Source organism: Chionomys nivalis, chromosome 18 (genome assembly GCF_950005125.1).
Source record: "Chionomys nivalis chromosome 18, mChiNiv1.1, whole genome shotgun sequence".
In the NCBI taxonomy this organism is placed as follows: Eukaryota; Metazoa; Chordata; class Mammalia; order Rodentia; family Cricetidae; genus Chionomys; species Chionomys nivalis.
This window is the reverse complement of record NC_080103.1, coordinates 8,164,537-8,187,428: the sequence shown is the minus strand read 5'-3', so window position 1 is coordinate 8,187,428 and position 22,892 is coordinate 8,164,537. Positions and strand designations below refer to the sequence as shown.

Below are 22,892 nucleotides of genomic sequence, written 5' to 3'. Positions count from 1 at the left end.
GTAAAAGCAAGAAAGATTATGGTTGTTGGGCAGGAAATCCTTTAGCGTATCTTTGCCCTGCATTGTCCAAAGATTAAAGATGATGGGAGACTGCAACAGCCTTCTCCAGGCAGATGACAAAAAAATGTAGATGCACCAGGAATGAAAACACATTTCACAACTCTAAGTAAAGAGCCAAGACAGGTTGTGTATTTCTACTGAAGGAGAGTAAAGACAACCATCCACATATGGTCAATTAGATTTTTTGAAATTTGTACATTGAACCATTCTTACATATCTGAGACAAATCATAGTTCGTCATGGTAAAAATTATAGAATATTATGTATTCTGTTTGTAATTATATAAGGAGTATTTTTGCATCAGTGTTCATGATATTTTGGTCTGTGATTTAGCTATCATTGTAATTTTTGACTAATAAAATAAATTTGTTAATGATCCTTTGTGTCTACTTTCTGAAATAATTAGAGGAGGATGTAGTTTAACTTTTCTTTGAATAGCAGGTAGGTCAATATGCCTAAAGTGTCTGGTCCTGGGCTTTTTTAGTGGAAGACTTTTAGTGATTATGCTATTTTGCTAGGGATTTTCTGTCTATTTAAAATACATGTCTCATCTTGGTTTCCTTTTACTATGAGAAACCTATTGTTTCCTATTTTGTTTATCTTTGATCCCTTTTGCTTTGATGGTATGTAGTGTCTTTACTTAATTCTTCAGAATAGGTTATAGTTGACGTCTATTTTTATTAGCTATAAAAGCAAGTACACCAGCTTACTTCCTAGGTCCATTTCTTGGAATGTTTATTTCCAAGGCTTTACTGTGAAGCAACCACTGCCCATTTTGTTAAGGTGGGTTTCTGGCTGCAGCTGAAGGATGGAACCTGCTTTATTATGCACTCTTATTAGTCTGTGACTTCTCACTGGGTAATCAAGACCACTGATAATGAGAGATGTTGCCACTTTTGTTTTTCTGTTAATGAACAGTGGCTTTCTCAGGTAGGAGGACATCCCCCTCATGTTTAAAGACATGTGGGAATCACTTTTGGGTGTGATAGGTTACCCTGTAATGTCTCCACCACTGGGAAAAAAAGGTACGCCCCCCGGTGCCTGTCCATTAATGTGAAATTTCATGCATAAAGCCTAAGCCTGCTTCCCAGGGGTTCTCAATTCCTCTGTGAGAAGTCACACCTGCCCTCCAGGAGCTTGCCCATCAGAGCACAGGACTCACAATTTAGAGTACCTTTCATGGAAACAAAGGGTGTTGAAGGGATCTTCTTCAAATAATAGAAGAGAGGTAGGGGGTACCTACTACCTTGACCCTGAGCACACCCGGTAAACAGTCACACATGCTACTAGTTAGCCATATGCACAAAATCTACCAGAGGGGGGAAAAAAACCAAGGGATGAAAACCAAATGATTGATTTATCCTATTTTTATGATTTTAAAAAATGCTTTTGAGCCATGCAAATTCCCAGCAGCGAGCAGCAGACACATGACAGGGCAGGCAGCTGGCTCTGGGAACTGCAAGATCCCTGGGTGGTTATGAGAGGTGGCTCATCCAGGGCGGGCTGGGTGTGAACAGGCGGTGGGTAAAAGGCTTACAAGAGTAAGCAACTGACAAAGGTCTGATCTCCAAAATATATAAAGAACTCAAAAAACTAGACTTTAAAATGCTAATTAACCCAATTAAAAATGGGGCACTGAACTGAACAGAGAATTCTCAACTGAAGGAGTGCAAATGGCCAAAAGACACTTAAGGTCATGCTCAACCACCTTTGTGATCAGGGAAATGCAAATCAAACAACTTCGAGATATCATCTTACACCTGTCAGAATGGCTAAAATCAAAAACACCAATGATAGCCTTTGCTGGAGAGGTTGTGGAGGAAGGGGTACCCTCATCCATTGCTGGTGGGAATGCAAACTTGTCCAACCACTTTGGAAATCAATGTGGTGGTTTCTCAGGAAATTCGGGATCAACCTACCGTAGGACCCAGCAATACCACTCTTGGGAATATACCCAAGAGATGCCCTATCATATTACATAAGCATTTGTTCAACTATGTTCATAGCAGCATTATTTGTAATATCCAGAACCTAGAAACAACCTAGATGTCCTTCAATGGAAGAATGGATGAAGAAATTGTGGAATATATACACATTAGGGTACTACTCAGCAGTAAAAAACAATGATATCATGAATTTTGCATGCAAATGGATGGAAATAGAAAACACTATCCTGAGTGAGGTAACCCAGACCCAAAAAGAGGAACATGGGATATACTCACTCATAATTGGTTTCTAGCCATAAATAAAGGACATTGAGTCTATAATTTGTGATCCTAAAGAAGCTAAATAAGAAGGTGAACCCAAAGAAAAACATACAGTTATCCTCCTGGATATGGGAAGTAGACAAGATTGCCAGGCAAAAAAATGGGATCTTGGGAGTGGGGGGGGTATGGGGAGATGGGGAGAGAAAAGTGAGAAGGGGAGGATGGGGGGAGCTTGGGGAAATGGGATGGTTGGGATAAAGGAAGGATGGATGTGGGAGCAGGGAAGCATATATCTTAATTAAGGGAGCCCTCTTAGGGTTGGCAAGAGACTTGAACCTAGAGGGGCTCCCAGGTGCCCAGGGGGATGTCCCCAGTTAGTTCCTTGGGTAGTTGAGGATAGGGAACCTAAAATGGCCCTATACTATAGCCATACTGATGAATATCTTGCATATCACCATAGAAACTTCATCTGGTGATGGATGGAGATAGAGACAGAGACCTACATTGGAACACAGGAATGAGCTTTCAAGGTCCCAATGAGGAGCAGAAGGAGGGAGAACATGACTAAGGAAGTCAGGACCGTGAGGGGTGCACCCACCCACTGAGATAGTGGGACTGATCTATTGGAGCTCACCAAGGCCAGCTGGACTGGAACTGAAAAAGCACGGGATAAAACCGGACTCTCTGAACATGGCAGACATTGAGGGCTGATGAGAAGCCAAGGCCAATGGCACTGGGATTTGATCCTACTTCATGTTCTGACTAGGTGGGAGCCTAGCCAGTTTGGATGCTCACCTTCCTAGACCTAGATAGAGGGGGGAGGACCTTGGACTTCCCACAGTGCAGGGAACCCTGACTGCTCTTTGGACTGGAGAGGGAGGGGGAGAGGCGTGGGGGGAGGGGGAGAGGAGTGGCAGGATGGGGAGGGAAATGGGAGGCTGGGAGGAGGCGGAAATGTTTTTTCAATAAAAAATAAAAATAAATAAAAGAAAAAAGTATTGTGTTTGGGCAGCTTATATGAAAATGCAATCTATAATTAAGAAACATAGGTTAATAGAGAGTCACCTATAATAATCAAGGTTATAGACATGTTAGGTTTTCTAGATATACAGAGATATATTTCAGATAGATAGGTAATGCTGAAAGTTACAAAATAACTCCACACTAGCTCAGAATTATGTTATTTATTTAGGGGTAGGCTCATGGATCATATTCCTAGAACACAGTCCTCTGTACAAACAGGGATCAGGAAACAAATCTAGCAGAAGAAATAGAAAACTGGAAGGAAGAGAGTTATTCCATGCTTTACAGCTGCATTTATAGTATAAGATATCATGTCCAAGTGGGCTGGTATCTGAAAGACTAGTGGCTGAAGGAACTCCCACAGCACCTTTCCCATTTGTTTAAATAAGAGAGTCCCCAACCCAATGGGAAACTGTGTTCACTAGTGTTGACAGAGGTTTTTGTCTTACCCATTTGCACAGCCATTTTATTCCCCCAAAAAACACACAGAGCTCTACATTAATTATTAACTCTTATTACTTATATTACCCATAATTCTTATCTGCATTAGCCACATGGCTTGGCACCTTTATTGACGAGGTACTTACATCTTGCTTGCTCTGTGTCTGGCTTCCTCTGTGTCCTGGTGATCATTGAAGACTGACTCTTTCTCTTCCCAGAATTCTTCTGTTCTCCTTGTCCCACCTCTGCTTCCTGTCTGGTTGCACCACCTATACTTCCTGCCTAGATACTAGCCAATCAGCATTTTATTAAACAAGTACAAGAAACAAATCTTTACAGGGTAAAATCATTGTCACACAGCACACTAGGAACAGATATCAAGGATAAAGTTGGAAATACAACTAACATAAACAATATTAAGCAAGGAACATATCCTAATGTTTTAATAAACATTCTCTCCTAAGGAGTCTAAGTCTTGTATTGGAAATGGCTTGGATAGATGATAAGAGGATGGTAACTATGACTATCTAATCTCCAACCCCATAGAAGGCCTGAGAATGGAGATAACATTACTTGAGTGGGAAAGAAGTGCAATCCAACAGCTTCCAAAATGTGCAGTAGATGACAGAGACAAATGACTGCCTGAGCAATCATCCAAAGTCTCATTTGCAATGTTGAAGCAACCAATTTTGTCTAAGGCATAGAGTACTTGACAGACCATTTTCAGAGGCAGGAAAATTTTCAGAACAGTCCTACCCTATCTTGGCAAGGTTTAGCAGTCATTTTTCTTGTATCCTGCTTGTCCAGTCTGGACATCGTGCAATTGTCAGTGATCAAGGCATTAGCAGTACCTTGTCCAAAGGCCAGTTGTGCCAAGAAGAAAACAAACTCCAAGTAGAGTATCTTTGGTGCTCAACACTCTCTCAGGAATAGATCAGTGCTTCCAGGAGCAATGGTGTCTCACCTCAGCAGAACCCTAAGTAATGTAATGCCATGTTCTACAGATCTTTGAAGTAGTTGAAGATTACCTATTTCAGATACAGAATACAATCTCTATGTATTTAAAGAATCTAATTAGTCTGACTAAAAGTATAACAAACATGAATGACTATTGATCTAAAATACTTAATACCTATGTAACTTAATGATTAAGGCTTCATATCAGAATATTAAGCAACCTTTAATAACTGTGCAGTAAAGGAGGACAATGACCTCAAAATGTAAACAATGTATAAATATCTTGATCAGAGGTAGAAATATATAATTCAATATGATAAATATATCCCTAAAATTTTATCAATATATGAAATGTCTTAAACAAAGGTAGAAACATACATGCATACAGTCTGACAAAATAACTTTGCATAGGTGTATAAATATTATAAATAGAAATAGAAGCATATTCAATTAACAAATGTAATTTGAACTTGTATCAATATACAAAAGTCTATACAAATGTAAATTGTCCAAAATAATAACTCACAAGTACTCACTATTATTATTTTTAGTGTAAGTTCACACTCATCTACCTATTATCCCATTCAATTTTCCATTTTTTTTTAGATCACTGTGACTACCTAATTTCCACCCAATGTCCATCAGTCCCTAATGAACAATCCCTAAATCATGTCCATAACCATGAGGACAAACTTTCTTGGGAGAGGGGACATCATCTTCTAGAACTGCTTCTAGCTGTCATGGGGGCAATGTTTTTGCTATGAGATCCTGTATAAGGAAAATGATGGTTAAGTCTCAAGATTGCTGTTTCATATAATTACAAATGGTCTCTTAGTAGTCAATAGGATTTTTCTGAAGTTCTTATTTGGAGTTTTGGCCAGAACATTGTAAGAAGATACATCATTTCCACAGCTGGTACCAAAAACTGGTCTCATAGTAATGCTATCAGCACCATGACGTATCAATCAGTTGGAGTCATTGTTGTGGGACCACTTCTTCTTCCTGGATGCTTCAAAGATTACTGCAGGAAAATCTACTGTTCATTATTGAAAAGTTAAGCATTATTCATATAGACATATATTCAATGAATGATATGATAAAGACAAAATAGGCATGGAGAAAACTAAAATATTTCCTTACAACCTATCTTTTTTCTGTCCCATACCAGATAGTGCTTGACATGAGACAGAATTTCTGAATTTTTCTTTTAACAACATGATTGGATTTAGAAAAGAATAGCCAAGGTCTAAATCTAAAGCCATCTCTGATTTTTTATTAGAGATTTATACATGTCAGATAATCAAATTTTACTATGTAGATGATACAGCAACATAAGTCAGATTTCTCTTTGCTTGATGATCCTTTCTGGATAATTATCTTTTCATCTTTAGGCATCTATATGTTTAATGTCTCTGGACTCTTTGAAGATGAGTATTTTCCTGCAAAGAAAAGGAGAAAACCCTTTATGAGGTTTTCTTACCACCTGTGTGATTGTCACCTCTATGGATGAGCTGTCATTTCTCTTTCTCAAGAGGTTTTCCTTTTTCAAACTGAATCTTTATTAGTTTTGATGGTATCCATGGCATTTCTCCTCCTGTGGAAACAAGAGCAAAACGCCTTCCCCAACATTGCACATCTCCTCATTTTCATTGTGAGGTCAACACATCCTTGAAATACACTGGCTGGTTTAATTCAGAAGTTTTTTTTCTATTATCCAATGTCTCTCTGATGCTGTTGTTCCTTTCCCATTGGCATTAGGAAAATTCAAGGTTAATAAAGAATTATGCAATCATTTTCTGTGGATAGTTTCCATTCTGGAAATTGGAAAAGGACAGGATTGACTGGCAGGGTTGGGAGCATTGGGATGAGGGGAGAGGGGAGGGTAAGAGGAGAAGAGGAGGGGAGAGGAGGAGAGGAGAATTTAAGGGAATGGAATCGTTGAGCTGGAGGAAGGACAGAGATGAGAGAAATATCTTGATTGAGGGAGACATTATAGGGCTAGCACAAACCTGACTCTAGAGAAATTCCCAGGAATCCAAAAGGTTGACGCCACCTAGGAACCTGGGCAATAGAGAAAAGGGGGCCCATCTTGACTTGCCTTATACTCAGACTGATGATTATCTTAAATATCATCATAGAGCCTTCATCCAGTAAATGATGGAGGCAGAGACAGAGACCCATATCAGAACACTGGACTGAGTTCTCAAAGTCCAGTTGAAGAGTGGAAGAAATTAAAATATGAGCAAGATTTTAAGACCATGATGGGCTCACCCACCAAAACAGTTTACCTGAGCTAATGGGAGCTCACCACCACCAGCCAGACTGGGAAGGAACAAACATAGGACCAAACTAGTTCCTTTGAATGTGGTTGACAGTTGCATGGCTGAGGCAGACTGAGGGGCCACTGGCAGAGGCACCAGGCTTTATCCCTAATGCATGTTCTGGCTTTTTGGGATCCTATTCTCTTTGGATGTATACCTTGCTCAGCCTAGATATAGGAGAGAGGGCCTTGGACCTTCCAAAAAACAATGTGCCTTACCCTCTCTGAGGATTAGATGGGGGTGGGGTGGGAGTGTTGAGGGAACAGGAAAAAGAAAAAAGAAAAAAAAAGATAATTCAAGGTTAATAATGCATTATGCAATCTATTCCTGGGGTAGTTTCCATCACTTTCTGTTTGTTTAGCATATCCTTTATAGTCCAATTTGATCTTTCTATAACTGCTTGACCTGTAGGAATGTTTGATATACCTGTAATATGCTTTATATTATAATAAGCAAAAAACTGTTTCATTTTCTTAGACACATATGCTGGACAATTGACTGTCACTATTTGTGCAGGTATATCCATAATGGCCATAACTTCTAATAAATGCATTATTACTGAATCAGCCTTTTTTGAGCTCAAGGCAGTTGCCCATTGAAAACCTGAATAAGTGTCAATGGTGTGGTTACATATTTTAATTTTCCAAATTCTGTAAAGTGGAACACATCTATCAGCCAAATTTCATTCCTTTGAGTATCCTTTGGGTTACTCCCTTCAGATAATGGTATTTGGTTATAAAAAAGAGCATGTAGGACATTGCTCTGTTGCTATGCAATAGAAAACTCTTTCTTTAAACCTCTGCTATTGACATGATGTTTCTTATGAAATTCTGAGGCTTTCAGCACACTTCTGATCACTAATTGATCAATTTCTACATTACGTTGTGATGGAGGACCTGAAAGAGCCACATGGGATCAGAAGTGTGCTAAATATATGGAACAAAGACTATTCTTGATTATACCTTGAAACTATATAAATAACGAAGTCAATTCTGAATCATCTGGTATAAATTCAGCATTTTAAATATGCAAGGCCAATCTTTTTGCATATTGCAAATCAAGGCTGGGTGGTGGTGACTTGATTCAATAACTATATTGAAAGGTTCTTTAAAATCCCTTTGTACTATGAGAATAGCATATAATTCTGCCATGGGAACAGAATTATAAGGGCCTTGTTTCACCTTACTTGAATCTTTGGATTTGTAACCTGCCTTTTCTGATTAATTTGCATCAGTATAAAATGTATAGTCTTCAGTTATTTGTGTGTCACATACAATTCAGGGAAGAATCCAAGTAGTTCTCTTTATAAGGTTAATTCTATCCTTTTTGGGATAATTTATCTTAATTTCACAAAAAAAATAGCACAAGCTCATTGTCATGGTTCATTGTCTTCCCATATTCTTTTAATTTCCTCAGTAAAAGGCACTATAATCTCTACTGGGTCTATATCTGTGAGTTAAAGAAGTCTCAATTTTCCTTTCATAATTAATTTAGAGACATTTTACATAAGTTTTATTTTTTACTTGATTTATGTGGTAAAAAGATCCATCCTAAGATAATATCTTCCCTCAGCATTAAAATTCCTATAGGGCAAATTCTGGGAGGCAATATGACTAGAATACAACTAAGATTTGGATTCGCCCTATCCAGATGTACCTCCTGTAATTTTTTTCAATGACTGTTAATTATTTTTCTGCTCTAGTTATTAATTTCCTGGGATTATTTAAGTCTTTGTCACCCTCTAAGGTTTTGTTGAAATGAATTATTAGATCACGTATTAGCCCAAAAGCTAATGTCCCCTAATAATCTTTTATAGTCATTTAGAGTCTGCAATTTCCTAATTTGTACCTTTTGTCTTCTAATTTTCTGTATCTCTATTTTGTAACCTAGATTATTGACAGTATCTCCTTTTTGTATTTTTAGGAGTAATTTTTAATCCCCATTTAGGAAATAATTTCTTCTTCAAACATTCTAAAGTATCTGTTTGAATCAGATAGCAAAATGCCATCCATGTAATAATAAATTATAGACTTAGGAAACTGCTTGTGTATTTTTTCCAATGGCTGACTTACAAAGTATTGGCACAGGGTGGGGTTGTTGACCATTCCCTGTAAGGATGGTACACTTGTATCTCCTACTAGGCTGATAATTATTATAAGTAGGCACTGTGAAGGCAAATTTTTCTCTATCCTTTTCTTGTAATGGTGTAGTGTTGAAATGATCCTTTAAATAAATAAATACAAGGGATCATCCTTTTAGTAATACAGAAGGCAGAGGAATTCTAGATTGTAGAGGGCCCATAGGTTAAATTACCTTCCTGAAAGCTCTTATATCTGTCACCTTTCTCCATTTCCAGATTTCTTTTTAGCAAAAATAGAGGAGTATTCCAAGGGTTGGGTGATTCTTCAATATGGTGAGCATCTAGTTGCTTCTATACTAGCTGTTCTAATGCCTGCAGTTTGTCTTCTGTTAAAGGTTATTGCTTAACCTATATTGGTTTCTCAGTAATCCATTTTAAAGACATGGTTGTCTGTATCTCTGGAGGTTTGCTACTGACTTTGTGCTCTTGTACACCCTGAATGGCTGGTGACCTTTGTTTATAATATCTATCCCCAAAACATGACTTTTGGACACTGCAAGGATGGTAACCTTGGTATCCCATTGCCGCAATGGGTCTTGACCCTATAAATTCACTGAAACATTAGTTACATATGGACTCCACCTTCCTTTGTATCCCTCTGGCTCTGTGCACTCAACCCACACCGTGCTTTGTTTCACTTAACATAGGGTTTCAATTCCTAGAAATTGAGCATCTTACTATTGAAGAAGCCAATCTGAATGCCATGATTCTGGAGTAATAATACTCATGTCCGCACCCCTGTCTAGCAATCCCACAATTAAAATGCTATTTATATGCACTCTTAACTTTGGTCTTTGATCATACATAGAAGTCTGAGATAATACATGTTTCCTATTCCATCATTTAGAACACTATGCTTATTTACAGTAGGCACTGGATTTTTTAAATTTTCCTGGTAAGACATGTTCTCCACAATGACTGAGAATGGCGCGACCATGTTTGAAATGTGAAAGTGTTGGACCCTGCAGTCCAACTACCAGGAGGAGTCGCCCCAAGAGACCATCTCTTATACCACAGTTGATGTAAAAGCACGAGGAGTTTATTAATTCTGTCATGATAGGGTCTTTCAGCATTCGAGAAGCCAGAAAAACCCCGAATAGCTGGTACAGACTACTTTTAAAGCAAAAAGCCACAAAAGTAAGGGGGTTTCTGGGGTTTGGTTTTTAACTATTATGATTGGCTTACTCAAAGGACTATTACTGATAATTGGCTAGAGAGTGGTTGTCAGATCAGGTGAGGTAAGAGGGAACATCTGAGGGTCACGTTGTCCCTTTCCCAGGGACTGACTCAAAACACCAGGAACTGACTCAACACCTAAGGGTTATCTTGCCCCTATTCAATAACTGAGTTCTATTTGGAGAATATTTACAAGGACTCAGAAAGATGATGGAAGGTTCCCAACATTTTGGTATCTTTACATGCATGTGTAGCTGTTAACTCCTTGAATCCCAGTGGGGGCACTGCTGCTGAGAGGCCTCAAAATTGGCCTCAGAATTGACAGAAAGGCTTTAGAGTATTTTGAGTTCTACAAAAGCAATTCCTTTCGACAAAAGCTTGTGATTTGACACTAACATGGCTACTAACATAAATATGAACATGCTGTTTTCAATTATTCATGACTAAATCAACAGGGAGCTTGACTGGAATTAAAGTGTAAATCTACTACTCCACACTAATCTGGAAAGAGCTGTAGAAGAAAAACAAGGAGAGTCAGACAAAGGAGTGGGGGAGAGGAATACCCAGGCATTGACCCTGTTTCTAAGAGAGTATGAATTTCTGACAATTGCACAGAAGGAAGATTTAGCACAATTAATGAAAACTCAGAGACAGATATTGTGGTTCAACCTGAATAACAGAAAAGAAAAGCAGTCAGCCACTGTATCTTACCTCTAACTCAGAATGAAAATGGATGAGATTCTGTCTCCATGAATGCTGAAGTCTCCACACTCCACTGAGTTCTTTTCTTTCCCTTTATATGCCTATCTCCACGCAATCATATAACTGCTGCCTCACCCTTCGTAGTGCTGGAATTAAAGGCGTGTGATCCCAGAGATTGGGATCACCTTTGTGTGAGCTTTGTTTCTTTTTTTAAGATAGATTCAATCTCAAGTAGCCTAGGATGACTTTGAACTCACAGATATCTCTCTGGCTCTGTTTACCGAGCCCTAGGATTAAAGGTGTTTGCCACCAGTCCCTGGCCTGTATAACGGAATAGTATGGCTGCTTTGCCCTCTGATATTCAGGCAAACTTTATTTACTAAAAGCCAAATAATATACCATTATAGAAGGTGAGAGAAATCAGAGGAGAATAAAGAATCATATTTTCAATATGTAATGACAGAACCACTGGTCAGAAAGAGAAAGTTTGAATTCTTAATGAATCAATCCCCTTATCTTTTTTCAGAAAAATTAAATATCATTTTTCAAAGCCGAGTCAATCAACACACTGCCAGGTGCAGTTGTCTTTTTCCCTTAGGCCTCCATGTCTCACTTTTCACAAGAGCATGATGGGCTGTTGTTCATACTGCCACTGTCAGTGCCAAGAAAGAGAACTGAGGGCTTGTGGTCCTCTGTGGCAGTGAGGACTGGGCCAAATCTCCCCAGCTCAGCAGAGTTGGAGGGACTAAAATGGGCTTCACCAAACATTAACACTATTAGAACCCACAAACTGATTTTAATATTTTACTCAATTTATATTTTATTTGGGTAAGGTTTTGTCTAATGAGGTGGTTGTTCCCATGAAATAGGAACTCAGAACCTCTGTAGCCCAAGTTAGAGATGGTTGTAAAGTCCCCCATGTTTGCTGGGAAATGATCAAGGTTTCCCTGCAGAAATAACTATTGCTTTTGTCAACTGAGTCATCTCTCTCCAGCTCGCACATGCTGAGTTTGGAGGGAAAATGTCTTTTTTTTCTTGCCCTTCTCTTGTAAATAAACATTCATGTTTCTTCTGTCCTTTGTTCTGAGCCCTTGATCATATTGTCTGCTCATCCAATGGAGACAGTTTTCTGCAAAGAAACCTTACTGGGATGAGCTTGGGATCAGCAAAACCCTGAATCCCAGTGTCCATCTGATTGGAAAAAAATCAAAGCAGTCTAACAACAGAACAGAAGTTGCATAGAGTATACCAGAGTCCAGTTCTGCTCCTCCCCCTACCTGCCCTTCACTCATTTATAGAGGTGTTGAAGCCAGGCCTAGCAGCTGTGTTTCCCCAAATTCATTGTAAATGTGCCTCAGAGCCCACAGTCTTAACAGGTGTCATTAATAATAACAATGGCTGTTTCTTCTGGAAGACACACGTAGGTCCTAAGATTGCTTCAGGCGTTTGAGGGGGGGTTCCGGGAAAAGACCATGTGCAGGAACCAGAGAGGCACATACTTCAGCCACCAAGTGGGGATAAGAGTCGACCACTGTCTTCCAGCTCGAGGTCTGAAAAACCTCAGAAGCATGAGCTGTAATGAAATCCATTGCCCGAGATTTCAACTGCACTGAGCTGTGGAGATCAGCTAGGAAGAGAGTGTGGGCAGCATTCTCCACAGAGAGTTCCCTGCAGAGGGCGCTCTCACACATAACCTTCAAACGCTCCAGGCCATACTTGTCAGCAGCTGCAAGCACAGCATCTGCCATGCTGTGCAGATCTGGTTCTTTCCCGGTATAAATGAAGTCCATCATTGCCTTGAAGACTACTGGTTCTAGGTCATGAATTTCAATGCGATTCGTTCTGCTCTCTTCCATGTCATGTTCAAACATGGCTCTGAAAACTGGAGAGCGAGCAGCTAAGATGGCCTTGTGAGCATGGAATTCCTGGCCAGCTACCACCAGGCAGCAGTCTGTGAAGCGGGAATTCTCCCACAGCTCTCCTAGATCATCTACCAGTGTGCACTTTGGAACATCGATCCCTGGCTGCATGTTCTGTTCAGAGATGCTGATGCAGTCCTGAACCACACTCACCTCACAGCAGAGTGTGAGTTTGTCATCTGGGTGAAGCAAACATCGAGTGCAAAAAAGGAAATCTCGAAGAATGAACTTTGCGATACCCCAGCCTTCGTTTTGGTCAAACCTGAGAACTCTTTGATTGTTCATGATTCGAAATTCCTCTCCTTTGGCATTTATGATCCCAAATTGGAACTTTGCCCACACGGGGCTCTTTGGAGAGCTGTGCAACACTAGGAAAACTGACAGGTAACCTCTGCTTTGCTCATTGTTCCCATTTATGTATAGTTTCATAAGCCATTTCTGTTTGTCATTGGCTCCTGGTGAGAAAGTGGGGCTTGCAATGTGATTGCCCAAGTTTCCCTCCAAGCAAAAGGAGAAGTTGCTGATGGTCCATCTGTACGAGAATTTGTTGACTCTGATCTGTGTGTAGCCTCTGCTCTCAGCTGCCAGGTCTCCTGACATATCTGCTGCTGGGGGTCTGAAGGTTTACCTGGAGCCAAAGAAGAACGGGATTGTTCTCTTCTTCAACCTGGGGGTCACAATTACAGATTTATTTTAGATTTTTAGTTTCTGTTTTTCCACTTGTTTCCTCTTCTTGAGGTTACAAACTCTGTTCTTTCTGAATTTCTATATATATATTGCCCTATGAGATTCAATGAAGACAGTCTAGCGTACTAGGGATTCTTTCTTACATCACTCCATATTTTCTAGATAAATATTAAGTAAGAAAGTGATTAGTTTTGACAATTATACACTACTTTTCACAATATGGAACATTTTATACACTCTTATATTGAAAAGTGTACTATGATTCTCTAAAGAAACAGAACACATAGAATGGCTCTCTCTGTATGAAGGAGAGTGATTCATTAGAATGACTTAGGGCTGCAGTCCTACTAATCCCCAAAGGCTACCTGTGACGAAAAAGTGCAAGACCCAATACTTACTCAGTCCCGCCATCTGACACGTTGGCTATTCCTCAGTCTATGCTGAAATTCCAAAGATGATTCTCTACTGCCAGGGAAGGAAAGGACTTGCTGCAAGGCAAGGACAAGCAGCAAATGGCAGCAGCTTCCTCCCTGCCTCTCCTTTATGCTATTAGCAGAGGGTGTGGCACAGTTTAGGGTGTGCCTTCCTGCCATGAGATCTGGATTAAAGGCGTGTGACTTCTGGCATTAATTCCAGATTAAAAGTTTGTATTTTTCAAAAGTGAACCAGCGGAAGCAAGGTCTAAGGGAGCAGAAGCCAGGAGGAAATCCAGTCCCTGGAGCCAATCCAGTCTTGATGTACTAGCAGACCAGGATTGAGCCCTCTCTCTCTCTCTCTCTCTCTCTCTCTCTCTCTCTCTCTCTCTCTCTCTCTCTGTCTCTCTCTCTCTCGTTTCTCTCTTTCTGAATGTGTGTTTGTATTTGTATCTGTTTATATGCCTTTCTATTTGTTTCAGTCAGTTTGTTTTGCTGTAATGACCAAGACTTTCTCTGGTATGTGGACAATCCTGTTGATTAAGGCCCATGCCTCTTCCTGATGGTGACCTGAATCCTTTTGGCTGTTCCAGGTCCTCCAGAGAATCATTTATCTGAAATAAAAGCCCCACCAGCCCCATTCCTGGTGTGATACTGTACATGAGCAAATACTCTACTTGAGGCGCAGTCAGGTCTAAGTTCCCCCATAGGAAGCTGCTCTCCTCTTCAGGAGCACACTCAGGAGAGCAATGAAATAGTAATGCAAAGCTTATGTTTTGCACATGAGGAGTCCAGCATTGACTGTCTACCTTTGTTTCAAATGACACATTGGAGGGAAAGGGTACCTGCCTCCCTGTCCCTAAACCCATATACAGAAGAGTCCCTGATGCTACTAACTAGCCACCTAGAAAATGTTCCTATGTGAAAAACTCAAAAATTTAGAGGTCAAAACCAATTGATTGATTTATATTGTCTTGAGGGATGAGCAGCATTGGAGGCTGATTTTCAGGAGAGCTGGACTGGCGATTACTGAGTGGATTGAATTACTGAAGAAATGTTCACGTACTTGAGGCTTAGCGTGTCCATTCAGACATGTTAATCTGGAGAGAGATGATAGATATAAGGAGCAGTTCACAGCTCACAATCTAAGGGGAACTGTATCCAAACCCCTTCTTCAGTAACTGTTGAATATATTCTGCATCCTTTGGAAACCAGAATACTCTCTCATGTCTAAGGCCCAGCATAGTAAGCATGGAAGTTCAAAGTTTAAAGACAACAGCACACACCAGTGAGGATGAAAATTAGGACGTACTGAGAAGCAGTGTTGTGGCGTCTACATGAGGGAAAGGAGAAGTATTTAGTATTTTGTCAGAGCACACCCCTAAGTGGATCAGGAAGACTGTATAGGGAGGATTAATTGAGGAGAAGAGGAAAACCACCAATGAGATTTGGTAGAGCCATCCTGGGTCTGTGAGTCTGGATGGAATAAAAGGAAGGAAAGAAGACAGCCACACTCAGCGTCCTGCCTATCTCTGCTTCCTCCACCATATATAAACTCTTCCACCTGAACATTCATGTTGTGAACACTGAGGCCCATGACAGAGCGAAAAACCACCTCTTCCTTAATCACATGTTTCTTGTTTTGGAAGGAATTCTTTAGTGTGTGTGTTTGTGTTTGGGGGGAGGGTCAGGGTTTCTGAGTAGCTATGTAGCCAGTCCTAGAACTCACTCTTTAGGCCAGACTGACCACAAACTCACAGAGATCCACCATTCTCTGCCTCCCAGGTGCTGGCATTAAAGGCATGTGCTACCCTGCCTGGCTTATGGGAAAAACTCTTACAATATAAGAAGTGTAGTAACAGCTGTGTGGGAATGGGCATCATTCCTTTATTTATGGAAGACTGACCCCAGTAAGCAAAATGCACTTGTGATGGATACTCATATTTTCCTACTTGACTAGACCTGGAATTAACTAAAATCCTACAATGGAGGGCACAACTATGAGTAATGTTATGCTTAAGGTGAAGTAAGTAGATCACTTCAAATGCAGAGGGAGAAAGACACAAACATTTAAACTGGACCTCAAGGCTAGAGCACACACCTTAAATCGGGACACACCTCTTGTCTTCTGGAAGCCTGTGAAAGTATATGGAAGATAGAAGCTGTTGCTCTTTGTCTGCTTGCCCTCATCTTGCAGCAAGTCCATTCTATCACTGGCATTAGAGAATTCTTCATAATTCCAACATAGACTAAAGAATAACCTGCAGATCTAACCTGCTGAGCTGAATATGTACTGAATTCTTGGACTTGACTTCCCAGGTAGCCATTGAGACATTGTAGACAGAAGGTTCTGTCCCACAGAGCCCCACCGTCCTTCCTTTCCAAAGAAGCACACAATGACTTATATTAATGATAAGTACTTGGGCCTATTCCTTAGGCTTGTTGCTAACTATCTCTTACAACTAAAATTCATTCATAAATCATATCTATATTTAGCCATGTGACTTGTTACCTTTTCCGTGTAAGGCATTTTTATCTTCCTTCTTCTGAGTCTGATTACAACTGTGTTTCTGACTTTCCTCTTCCCAGAATTCTTCTAGTCTGATAGTCCCAACTATACTTCCTGCTTGGCTACTGGACATTCTGTTATTCATCCAATAAGAGCAGCAAATCTTTAAAGTGGACAAGATAATTTTTCCACATCATTTCCCCCTTTTTTCATTTCAAAGCGAGAACCCTGAATCTAATTTCCTTTGTTTAGTTTTTTTCCTGAATATTATCCCTAACAACTTGTAACCAACATGCTAAACATAAACAAATATTCATAATCCATTTTTTGGAAGATGTGGGCTTAGTTTTCATGCTGTTTGGGGGTGTTGGTAATCTTATTAGTATCCAAAGCAATAATTTAGGGTACTGATCACATCCTGACTGGAGTATTCTGTGAAGCTGTATTCAGCCAGCAGTCTTGAAGCTGTTCTGGATGTGGGACTCAGAGGAAACTGCAAGGTAGTTGCCATGAAATGTTGCATCATCTGGGCACTTCACGTCTGTCCAAGATTTTTCAGAGGGGTCTTGCTTGATCAAACATGGATTTTCTTAACCCGGAATGAATCCACAACTTCTCATTTGCTGTGGAAAGAAAAGCAAAACCTCTTTCCAAAGAACATATATTTTGACTCAAATTTTGAAGTTGAGATATTTTTGAAATCTATAGGTTGGATTAATCCATCAGCACTTATACTCAAATGCATTTTACCAGCTTTTGCTCCTTCCTCTGCAATCAAACAATTCAAAGACCAGACAATAACATAGAGTAACCCAATTCTCTGTGTATTTTACATCTTTATGTGGCTTTTTAAACATTCTATTTCTTTTAATTGTATTTTAATTTTTGTTTTTTTGAGACAGGGTTTCTCTGTGTATCATTGGCTGTCCTACATCTCACTCTGCTGTAGACCTCACTGGGCTTGAACTCACAGACCACCTCCCTCTACCTCCCAAGTGCTGAGATTAAAGGTGTGTGCCACCACACTGGACTACTCTATTTTTGAAAGTTATTCTCTATCCTTTTTTCTTCTCTCCCAAGTGTACATATATTTTTAAACACACTGTAGTCACTTAGAGGGTTTTTGTCTTAAGTCTGTCTTGTCTGTATATCCTGATCTTTTTCTGCATACACACGTCTTTAATCTGCTAAGTGATATGCCTACCGTAGAGCTGCAACTTTGGTAGCTGGCTCCACCCCATTCCTTAGCCATTTGAGAGTCTAACTTCATGGTGGAGGTACTGGCAGGAACCAGTTTTATTGCCACAACTCTGTGAAGTTTCAGGTCCATTCCACCACCAAGAAACCTGTTGATGGCTGCATGGGCCACTTCAGTGTTTGGTGGAGGAGCCTCTTAAAAGAGCTGTGAGGCTCTGTGAATACCACTGAGTCAGGCAGCCTCTCCTAAAGGGGCATACTTCTGCATACCACCAGCAAAAAGAGCCTGCTGGAGTAGTGATGGTTGCCTACAAGCTGTGCTTGATCCTGTTCCTGTCTGTCTAGATTCATTTTCTTTCATCCAACCAGAAGCCATAATTTTATTAGTGATAGAAACAGTTCAAATTTGAAACCAAGCTGTAGTTCCACCTTTGAAACACCAAAAAAGGGGAAGAGGGTAGGGGGTGACCTCGCTGTCAAATAGTTGCATTGTTAATTTCATAATAGCATTCACGATATCATTACTGTTGTTTCTCAGGTGTCACTGCCTTTGCTCTGGGCACATTTGCCCGTGACATGACCAATTCTATGTCCTTAACTTCCACACCTGCTTCGTCAACCTCCTCGACCTCCTCCTCCTCACTCTCCTCTTGTACTGTCTGAGTCTGAGTATTTGCTTGAATGTTTGAAACAGCTTCACCTTGAACTTTTGAACTTCTCAGCAGCTGCTAACTATGCTTGCTGAGACAAATCTTCAATCTTGGCTTCCCCAAATACGAGGTCGGTGTCTGAAGCTGGGCTCTTGTAGACATCTGGTTTGGTAATGACTAAGAGGATAGTTTTAGATTCCTGGATAGTGACTCTAGTAACCCCTGAAACCTGTCAAAGACCCAGTTTGGCATAGCCCTCTGTGCTTTTTTTCACTCTGGCCCTGCTTTGCTTTACTGACTGCTTCTTCATTGATTTCAGCTGCCGCCGCCAGCTGGGCTTGTCTGTGTGGAGTCTTGCTCCTGAGCTCTGGTACTGATTCATAGCTGTCAGATTCTGTTCCCGACCCTGTCTCAGCCTGGGACTGTGGCAGCTCCTGTTCTGTGGCAGGGACGGTTTCTGTGGCTTCATCAGGCATTTTGCGTAGAGGATGTGGAACTAAGATGGCGGTGGAAAGAGAGCAAACCAGAGCGTCTAGAATCATCTTTGTTTTAATGCTTTCTCAAGCTTTATGTGGAAATTCTTGGCAAATGTTTGAGTGCCATTTGTAGACAGACATTTCTGTCTTTCCTGGTTCTGCAGTCATTCAGTCTCAAAGAAACAATCAGAGGCTTATGTTAATTATAAATTGTTTTGCCTATTGCTCTGGCTTATTACTATCTCTTACAAGTTAAATTAACCCGTAATTTTTATCCATGTTTAGCCATGTGGCTTGGTACCTTACCTCAATAAGGCATTCTCATCTTGCTTCCTCTGTGTCTGGCTGGTGACTCCATCTCTGCATTTTCTCTTCCCAGAATTATCCTAGTCTGATTGCCCTGCCTAGACTTCCTGCCTGGCTATTGGTTAATCAGCGTTTTATTAAACTAAAACATGTGACAAATCCATAGAGTGTACAAGAGCATTCTCCCATAGCATGGGATTAGCAGAACTACAGCCCTAACTCTTTTTAATAAATCCCATTGTTCATACAAAAAGAGAGTTATTCGGTATTCAGGTACTTGGGGAATGTTCATACAGCATTTTTGATATGAGTGGATGAAATTTCCCAAATTATCAAAAGTAGTATATGGTTATCCAAATACGCTACCAATTGACCTAAGAGCCAGTTTTGAAAACAATGAAGTGATATAACAGCCCCTAGTATTCTAGACTACCTACTCTGAAAGTAGCATTGTAATTTGGATAATTTCAGAGACTCAAAGTTTTAGCCTTATGGAAGAGAGAACCCAGAAGAAACAGAAACTAAAAATATGTATTGTGGCTATTATTGTTGACCACAGAGAGACAAAAGAACAAATTCTAGTTCTTCATTTGAATTCATTTTATCCTTCAAACTGCCTCCGGAGAAATGTCATAGGATGCCACACCCCAGAGCTGAGACTACAAAATGTTCAACATCCAGAATTTCATTTGCAGGTGGACCATTCACAACTTCTGTTTTATTCTGGAGGAAATTTAGGAGAGCATTAGAAGCCCAACTTTCTCAACAGGAGGTAATGACAAATGGTGTTTGAGAGTTTACCAAAAGGTTTCGATGAAGAAAGCTCAGATTACCTGTCAGTTAACCTAGAGTTGCTCAGCTCTCCAAAAGTTCCATTATGACATAATTCGAGTTTTGGATCATCAACTCTGAAGGAGAAATTAGTGAAATTGTGCCAAGGCTAAAATCTTTCAGGTTCCTTCCAGGTTACGAAAGGGGTTACAAAATGTTCATCCTTCAAGATTTTCTGTTCACCATGCATATTGGCTTCTCTCTGAAGGTGAGCTCACTCTCCTCTGCATAGGGATTCTGATCCGAGACTCCTACAGAATCTTTGAGGGAAGCACACAGTCAGAGATCAAGGTTCCAAGGTGCACACTGTCCAATGAGCTAGGAGAGCTGTGGGAGAATTCCCAGTTCACAGACTACAGCCTAGTGGTAGCTGACCAGGAATTCCAGACTCACATGGTCATCTTAACAGCTTGCTCTCCAGTTTTCAAAACCATGTTTTAATATGACATGGAGGAGAACAGAAAGAACCGTGTTTAGACCATTGACCTGAGCCACAAGTCTTCAAGGCAATGATGGGCTTCATTTATAATCAGAAGGAACCAGACTTCCACAGCATGGCAGATGCTGTGCTGTCAGCTGCTGCCAAGTATGGTCTGGAGAGTTTGAAGGTCGTGTGTGAGAGGGCTCTCTACATAGTACTTTCTGTGTAGAATGCTGCCCACACTCTCTTACTGGCTGATCTCTAAAGTGATCCAGATCAACTGTAAATCCAGGTACTGGGTTTCATTATAGCTCATGCTTCAGAGGTTTCTGAGACCTCAAGCTGGAAGATAATGGTAGATTCATACCCCTACCTGGTGGCTGAAACATACAGTGCCCTGGCTTCTCCTTCCTGCTCTGCTCTGGAGCCTGTTCTCAAAGCCTGAAGAAATTCTAGTACCCTGTCAGCTGTGACCTTCACATGTATCCCAGAATCAGTAGTCAACATTGTTCCCAATGACGCATGGGTAGACTATGGGATATGTAGAGTATTTACAGTGAATCTGGGAAAAGACATCCTGATGGAACAGCCTTTAAGACAACTATAAATTTATTGACTGTCAGGCTGGGGGAGGGGCAGTACTGGATCTGGTATTATCAGAGCAACCTGGACCCTGTTGCTGTAGTGGTTCGACTTTTGTCCAATACTTAGCTACTGAGATTCAGTTTATTTAAGGCCTCAAGCACATCCAAATAAAGTTTCTTTTGATAGACTTGTCTGGATTGAACTGAAGAAAATATATGATCAAGGGCTCAGAGCAAAAATAAAATCTGACATCAATAAAATATTAAATAGATAAAATAATAAAATCTGCTTTGTGAATTCTCGTGGTGTTTCTGTTCAAAGGCGTCCATTACCCTACCAGCTCTTCTCAGCTGTTGAAGTTTGTGCAGGGTCCTCATGGTCTCATACATACAAAGGTTCAATGAAATGATACCTATTGAAATTGCTATCCCTGTCCAATCATCATCAGTTAGGTTTTCTTCATCAGCTGATGGGAGCAGACACTGAGTTCCACAGTCAAATATTAGGCAGAGCTCAGGGAACCTTAAGGAAGAGGGGAAGGCAGGATTGTATGAGGGATCAATGATAGCAGGAGAACAGGGCCCACAGAATCAACTAAGTGGGGTCATAGGGACCCACAGAGACTGAAGAGCCTGCTATACACGCTGTTGTTTTTTGCTGAGGGGATTTTGTGGGACTGCTAACAGAAGGAGTGTAGGAAAACTCTAACTTGGTTGTCTCATCCAAGGAATATTTGCTTTCTTCTGGGTTATCTGCTTCAGCCTTGATACGAGGGTTTGTGCCTACTCCTATTGCATCTCATTATGATGTGTTCTGTTGAGATCCCCAGGAGGCCTGTGCTTTCCGAAGGGAAATAGAGAAGCTGTACATCTGGATGGAGTGGAGGGAGGGGAGACTATGGTCAGGATGTATTGTATGAGTGAAAGATAAGAAAAAGAAAAAGGAAAAAAAAAAGAAAAAGGGAAAAAATCTGAAAGGCATTTGAGAAAGAAGTATATGGACAGATATGCTAAGGAACAAAGAACGTGAAGATCCTTGTGTCTCCTGTTAATGTCCATCACAAGGTGCCTTCAGCAGTGGAGGAGTCCAATAATCAAGGAGATAGGATGACCCATTCCGTGCACAGTGAGATTCTTTAACAATTCATCTCGATGATTGCTCGATGTGCCCAGGATCAAAGCAGCCAAAGTAACTGAGATGTGGGGTGTCCATGAGATCAAAACCATGGATATGTACTTCTCAAGCCTGACCTTTTACCGCTGTTGCTGAATGGCATTTCAGCCAATAGCCCAGACAACACAGAAATTCAGATATGTCACTGTTTCCTTGGCCTGACCAGCCAACAGTTTGGCAACAGAATGACTAGATTGAACCATTTTCTCTTTAGAAGGCACAACACTTTGTCCTTATTGGAGTAAATGTTTAATCTAGTTACGGATTTGCCTTTCCTGAATGTAATAATTTTATCAAAACTACCCGGTCTTCCATCATGGTATTCCAGACAATATGACTTCTGACCTTGGAACTAAATTCACAGCAGAGGTGTATAGCAGGGACCCACAATCACGGAATCCACTGGTCTTACCATGTTCATCAACTTCTTAAATCATTTGTCATGACAGAAAAATGGAATGACCCTTTTGAAGACACAGTTATGGAGCCAATAAAGGGGCATCAGCCTAGAATACTGGGACAGGATTCTCCAGCAAGCAGTATATGCTTTGAATCAGAGTCCAAAATATGATATGATTCTCTATATCTCAGATTCAAGGGTCCAGGAATTAAGTGGTGGGAAAGAAATGTTTCCACTTACTATCAACCCCAGTGATTGCCTAGGGGAAATTGCTTGCTGTTCCCATGTTCTTAATTTT

At 40.5% G+C, this 22,892-nt stretch overlaps 1 protein-coding gene and 2 pseudogenes across 1 annotated transcript; 1 reads left to right on the top strand and 2 right to left on the bottom strand.

The window, feature by feature from the left end:
- Positions 1–12,454: 12,454 nt before the first annotated feature.
- LOC130889936 (speckle-type POZ protein-like) lies at positions 12,455–13,546 on the bottom strand. Its single transcript, XM_057793856.1, has one exon. It carries the CDS (start codon positions 13,544–13,546, stop codon positions 12,455–12,457), a length of 1,092 nt encoding a protein of 363 aa, XP_057649839.1.
- Positions 13,547–18,152: 4,606 nt separating this feature from the next.
- Positions 18,153–18,878, bottom strand: LOC130889935 (nascent polypeptide-associated complex subunit alpha-like; annotated as a pseudogene).
- Positions 18,879–19,997: 1,119 nt separating this feature from the next.
- LOC130889934 (speckle-type POZ protein-like) lies at positions 19,998–20,881 on the top strand (annotated as a pseudogene).
- Positions 20,882–22,892: the final 2,011 nt, after the last annotated feature.